Here is a 7,191-nt window from a genome sequence, read left to right as displayed (position 1 = left end):
ACGGAAGGATTCTCAAGTGGACGATCTGATAACAACCTTACCCCTCGAATGTTATATAAGGAAAAAATTGGGTTATTAACCCTTAGTCATTTGACCTGGCCCATCGACATCCTATCGATGATGGATTTTACCGAATTTTTAACATTAAGCCTAAAATAATGTCCATTCCACATCTGACGGAGGGATTCTGAAGTGGACGATCCGATGATGAACTTGCCTGTTGAAGGTTGTATAGGGAAAAAATTGGGTTATTAACCCCTAGTGTTTTAACCTAACCGATCAACATCCTATCGATGATCGATATCGCTTAATTTTGGACAAGAATCCTAAAATATGGTACTTAGGACATCTGATGGAAGGATTCTCAAGTGGACGATTGCATGACGACCTTGCCCTTTGAAGGTTTCATAGGGAAAAAATTGGGTTATTAACCCCTACTCGTTTGACCTAGCCCATCGACATCCTATCGATGATGGATATTGCCGACTTTTGGACAAGAATCCTAAAATATTATATTAGGGACATCTGACGGAAGGATTCTCAAGTAGACAATCCGATGATGACCTTGACCTTTGAATGTTGTATAGGGAAAAAATTGGGTTATTAATCCCAAGTGGTTTGGCCTAGCCGATCAACATCCTATCGATGATGGATTTTGCCGACTTTTGGACAGGAATCCTAAAATATTATACTTAGGACATCTGATGGAATGATTCTCAAGTGGACGATCCGATAACGACCTTGCCCTTTGAAGGTTGTATAGGGAAAAAATTGGGTTATTAACCACTAGTCGTTTGACCTATCCGATCGACATCTTATCAATGATGGATATTGCCGAATTTTGGACAGGAATCCTAAAATATTATACTTGAGATATCTGACAGAAGGATTCTAAAGTGGAAGATCCGATGACGACCTAGCCCTTTGAAGGTTGTATAGGGAAAAAATTGGGTTATTAACCCCTACTAGATTGACCTAGCCCATCGACATCCTATCGATGATGGATATTACCGACTTTTGGAGAGGAATCCTAAAATATTATACTTGGAATATCTAGCTAAAGGATTCTCAAGTTGACGATCCGATAATGACCTTACCCTTTGAATGTTGTATAGGGAAAAATTGGGTTACTAACCCCTAGTCGTTTGACCTAGCCCATCGACATCTTATCGATGATGGATTTTGCCGAATTTTTAACAAAAAGCCTAAAATAATATCCATTCCACATCTGACGAAAAGATTCTCAAGTGGACGATCCGATGACGACCTTCCCCTTTGAAGGTTATATAGGGAAAAAATTGGGTTATTAACCCCTAGTCGTTTGACCAAGCCGAACGAGATCCTATCGATGATAGATATTGCCGAATTTTGGACAGGAATCCTAAATTATTATACTGGGGACATCTGACAGAATGATTCTCAAGTGGACGATCCGATGACGATCTTGCACTTTGAAGGTTGTATAGGGAAAAAATTGGGTTATTAACCCCTAGTGGTTTGTCCTAGCCGATCAACATCCTATCAATGATGGATATTGCTGACTTTTGGACAAGAATCCTAAAATATTATACTTAGGACATCTGATGGAAGGATTCTCAAGTGGACGATCCGATAACGACCTTGCCCTTTGAAGGTTTTATAGGGGAAAAATTGGGTTATTAACCCTAGTCGTTTGACCTATCCAATCGACATCCTATCAATGATGGATATTGCCGAATTTTGGATAGGAATCCTAAAATATTATACTTGAGATATCTGATAGAAGGATTCTCAAGTGGAAGATCCGATGAAGACCTAGCCCTTTGAAGATTGTATAGGGAAAAAATTGGGTTATTAACCCCTACTTGTTTGACCTAGTCGATCGACATCCTATCGATGATGGATATTGCCGAATTTTGGACAGGAATCCGAAAATATTATACTTGGGAAATCTGACGGAAGGATTCTCAAGTGAACGATCCGATGATGACCTTACCTTTTGAATGTTGTATAGGGTAAAAATTGGATTATTAACCCCTAGTCGTTTGACCTAGCCCATCGACATCCTATCGATGATGGATTTTGCCGAATTTTTAACAAGAAGCCTAAAATAATGTCCATGCCACATCTGATGGAAGGGTTTTCAAGTGGACGATCCGATGACGACGTTTCCCTTTGAAGGTTGTATAGGGAAAAAATTTTGTTATTAACCCCTAGTCGTTTGACCTTGCCGAACGACATCCTATCGATGATGGATATTGCCGAATTTTGGACAGGAATCCAAAAATATTGTACTTGGGACATCTGATAGAACGATTCTCAGGCGGACAATCTGAGGACGACCTTGCCCTTTGAATGTTGTATAGGGAAAAATTTGGGTTATTAACCCCTAGTCGTTTGTCCTAGCCGATCAACATCCTATCGATGATGGATATTATCGACTTTTAGATTGGAATCTAAAATTATTATACTTGGGACATCTGACGGAATGATTCTCAAGTGGATGATCCCATGACGACCTTGCCCTTTGAAGGTTGTATAGGGAAAAAAATGAGTTTTTAACCCCTAGTAGTTTGACCTAGCCCATCGACATCCTATCGATGATGGATATTACCCAATTTTGGAAAGGAATCCTAAAATATTATAATTGGGACATCTAACGGAAGGATTCTCAAATTGATGATCCGATGACGACTTTGCCATTTGAAGATTGTATAGGGAAAAAATTGGGTTATTAACCCCTAGTCGTTTGACCTAGCCGATCAACATTCTATCGATGATGGATATTGCCGACTTTTGGACAAATATCCTAAAATATTATACTTGGCACATCTGACGAAAGGGTTCTCAAGTGGATGATCTGATGACGACCTTGCCCTTTGAAGGTTGTATAGGGAAAAAATTTGGTTATTAGCCCCTAGTCGTTTAACCTAGCTCATCGACATTCTATCGATGATTGATTTTTCCGAATTTTTAACCTTAAAACTAAAATGATGTATTTGCCACATCTGACGGAAGGATTCTCAAGTATACGATCCGATGATGGCCTTGCCCTTGGAATGTTGTATAGAGAAAATAGAGTTATTATGCCTTAGTCGTTTGACTAAGCCGATCGACATCTTTCGGACTACGTATTTTTCTGAATTTTGAAATCGAAATCTAAAATAATGTGCGTGCCACATCTGACGGAAGGATTCTCAAGTGTATGATCCAATGACACCCTTGCCCTTTGGAGCTAGTAGTGAAAAAAAAAAGGGTTATTAATCCCTATTCCTTTGACTAAGCTGATTGACATGCTATTGATGAAGGATATTGCCGAATTTTTGACTTTAAACTTAAATGAATGTACTTACCACATCTGACGAATGGATTCTTAAGTGGACGGTTAGATTACGACCTTGCCCTTTAAAGGTTGTGTAGCAAAATTTAGGGTTATTAATCCCTAGTCGTTTGACTTAGCCGATGGACCAACTATCAATGACGGATTTTGCTGAATTTTTTACTGGAATCCTAAAATATTGTGCTTCGGACATCTGACAGAAGGATTCTCAAGTGGATGATCCAGTGATGACATTTCCCTTTGAAGGTTGAATAGAGAAAAAAGAGGGTTATTAAGCCTTAGTCGTTTGACCTAGCCAATCGACATCCTATCGATGATAGATTTTACCGAATTTTGTACTGGAATCATAAAATATTGTACTTGAGACATTTGACGGAAAGATTCTGAAGTGGACAATCTGGTGATGACCTTGCCCTTTGAAGGTTGTAAAGGGAAAAAATTGGGTTATTAACCCCTAGTCGTTTGACCTAGCCCATCGACATCCTATTGATGATGGATTTTACCGAATTTTGTACTGGAATCCTAAAATATTGTACTTGGGATATCTGACGGAAGGATTCTCAAGTGGACAATCCGGTGATGACCTTGCCCTTTGAAGGTTGTATAGATAAAAAATAGGGTCATTAAGTCTCAGACGTTTGACCTAGCCGATCAACATCCTATCGATGATGGATTTTGCCGAATTTTTGACTGGAATCCTAAAATATTGTGCTTGGGACGTCTGACGGAATGATTCTCAAGTGGAATATCCGATGACGACCTTGCCCTTCGGAGGCTGTATAGGGAAAAAATTGGGTTATTAACCCCTAGTCATTTGACCTATCCCATAGACATCCCATTGATGATGGATTTTGCTGAATTTTTGACTGGAATCCCAAAATATTGTACTTGAGACATCTAACCGAAAGATTCTCAAGTGGACGATCCGGGTGGAAAATTTTTTTTTTAAATTAATTGACTTGGTCCAAGTCATATTTGAACGAAAGTGAAATCGATCACGTACAACTTAAGATTGCCTGTGGTAAGATTGAAAATATTCCTATTTACAGCCAGGGGAGGTCCAGAGGATGTTCCGGGGGTGCTGTTGCACAAGGTTTTGGTTTTCAGAGGTCTTTGGGTTCTAAAGATTTTTATATCTTGTTAATGCATGTGCAAAAATGGTTGGTCTATTCAAACCTCCTAATTTGCTATTGGGATCTCCTCTAATTTTTGTAAAAATTTAATCTGATTTTACTTCTCTAATTGAAAATACAAATTTTTGTCCTCCATTTATCCAAAAACAAACAAAAAATATAAGTGCAATTCCAAATACCATATGTTTACACTTTTTATTTATAGATCCCATATGTCTTCTCCTTCCCCCCTCTCTCACTCACACTCTGTCAAACTTATGGAATTATAAATTAATTTATATTTAATTTAACCAACAACGACTATAACAAAGGCAATCCAATGAGGTATTTAGAAATAGATCTGATGAGCAACAGAGGCAGCGAAGATCAAGATTCTACAATCATTTATTAACTAAAGAAATATAATTAGTCTTTAAATTTCACTTTCTATTCTCATTATCCTTTGCTCTGCAACCAAACAATTAACTCAAACCAGTTTCTTTCTTTTCTATGCTCATATTTGTTTATGGGCCAATTGACATCAGAAACACTATGGCTACCGAAGCTCTACGGTGAACCTTGGTATCATCCAACCAACTCGAGCTCTGAAGATATATGGATGGAATGGGTGCTTCATAAAATGAAATTCTAATATGTAAAATAAAAATAAGGGTAAATTAAGAAATTTGATGGACAAAAATAAGAGAGTTGTGAAAAGTAAATTGGGAGATATGAATAAAATCACACGTATAGATTAAAAAAACTACTGCGTGTGAAAAGAATACCTCCAAAGAAATAATTTAGTAATTAACGGTTATTGATGACCGGCAACAATGAAAATTATTTTGCAAGCTAAGCTAGTGAGCTAGCTAATAAAGTAATAACTTAAACGAGTCTTCGCATATGTATCTTTATCTAGAATGAAAACATGAACAAATCTGTCCGTCACATCTTTTTACAAGTCAAGTCAATTGATCTTGATCGATCATATGTTGAAATTTCAAACCAAATTGTAAAGTCTTCTCTAAGTAGACGTAGGCGTCGACCTAACTAGATATTACTCGATCATCATCGATCCATGCCATGCATATTCCCCCTATAAATACCCAATTCCATCATCTTAGTTCTACACCCAACTCTATACACATCTATAGAGATCGAGAGACCGAAACAAGATGGCTTTCCAAATTGCTGTTGCTCAAAACGTGGCAGATATCGTTACAGCGGACTTCTTCAACGGGATTATTAACCAAGCTGCCGCTGATTGTGCCGGCAAGAGCTTCTACACCAGAGAGGCTTTTCTCGATGCCGTAGGCTCTTACCCCAATTTCGGTACCTCCGGTTCCGCTGATGAGAATAAACGGGAAATTGCAGCTTTCTTTGCTCATGTCACTCATGAGACTGGCCGTAAGTACCTCCTCATTTCTCATCGTCCATCTAGAAGGGGCATCATATACACACACACGTACATATTACAGTTGTACATAGAGGAAAGTGAAATGTACTGATACTAATATGCACTCACAAATCACCACCCATAATTCCCTACGTTGGACTTGGTATTAGTTAGAGTTTTTTTGTAAACTGATGCATGGATGCAGATTTTTGCTACATTGAAGAGATAAATAAGGACACCTACTGCGACGCGAGCAGCACAGACTACCCATGCAACCCCAGCAAGCAGTACTACGGGCGTGGACCACTCCAGCTCTCCTGGAACTACAATTACGGAGCTGCCGGAAATGCCATTGGCTTTGACGGCTTGAACTCCCCCGAAACGGTGGCTCAAGACCCCGTGATAGCATTCAAGACAGGCTTGTGGTATTGGATGACCAATGTTCACTCCGTTATAGGCCAAGGATTCGGAGCCACAACTCGAGCCATCAACGGTGCAGTGGAATGTGATGGCAAATCCCCCGCCACAGTTCAAGCTCGCATCGACTATTACACTAAGTACTGCACCCAATTTAATGTTGCTCCCGGTGACAATCTCTCTTGCTAGACATATTTATATTTTTACATGTTTACTGATTGGAATAAATTAATAAAAGTGCAGCTTGCCATCTCTCTCAAACATGATATTTTGTCGAAATATCCTGCATGTTAAATCCATGAAAAGAGAGGACTACCTCCTATTGTGTAGTCCACTCATCAAATAATTAAATAAAGAGCTTGAAATTTTTACGAGCTTGGTTAGTTGAATTTGGAAGTTTATTCTTTCATTCTTCAATGATAATTTTATTTTGATTGCCAATTTTACAATTTAAATGTCCTATACATTTCTTGATTTGTGTCTATCTGGAACGGACTCGTCCAGCTGCTGCTCGACTTGAAAAATTGAATTGGTTGGGATTTTGAATATGTTATTTCCATGAATCCTCCAAGGGAACTTTCATTGGGAGTCTTGATTTGAGGAAGTTTAATTGAATTGCTCCTGTTATGGATATAATATGCTATCGTTATTAAAGATACAAATCAAATGAGCTAGGTTGAGAAGCCAAAGGAAAGTAAATAAACAGACTGAGGTATATATGTATTTTTTTGTTTTTTTTGTTTAGTGAAATGGGGCCAAAGTCCTAAGAGTGATTCTATTCAAACCTCTTAAATTGCTATTTGGACCCCTCTCTTAATTTAAACCATTGAACTTCTTATTCTGCCCCAGCCTTGTATTTGTCTTCATTAAAACTTAATTAATGTATTTTAGTTTTTTAAATATATTTCTCAAAATAAATCAAATAAATATATCTAGAGTACGGCGTA

General features: G+C 38.1%; 1 protein-coding gene across 1 annotated transcript; it reads left to right on the top strand.

The window, feature by feature from the left end:
* Nucleotides 1-5,578: 5,578 nt before the first annotated feature.
* Nucleotides 5,579-6,493, top strand: LOC112172499 (endochitinase EP3). Its single transcript, XM_024309866.1, has 2 exons — nucleotides 5,579-5,838; nucleotides 6,033-6,493. The coding sequence occupies exons 1-2, from the start codon at nucleotides 5,607-5,609 to the stop codon at nucleotides 6,431-6,433; spliced, it is 633 nt and encodes a 210-aa protein (XP_024165634.1). The 5' UTR covers nucleotides 5,579-5,606; the 3' UTR covers nucleotides 6,434-6,493.
* The last annotated feature ends 698 nt before the right edge of the window (nucleotides 6,494-7,191 follow it).

This window comes from Rosa chinensis, chromosome 6 (assembly GCF_002994745.2).
Source record: "Rosa chinensis cultivar Old Blush chromosome 6, RchiOBHm-V2, whole genome shotgun sequence".
NCBI lineage: Eukaryota > Viridiplantae > Streptophyta > Magnoliopsida > Rosales > Rosaceae > Rosa > Rosa chinensis.
The sequence above is the reverse complement of the archived record's forward strand: the minus strand, read 5'-3'. Positions and strand labels throughout refer to the sequence as shown.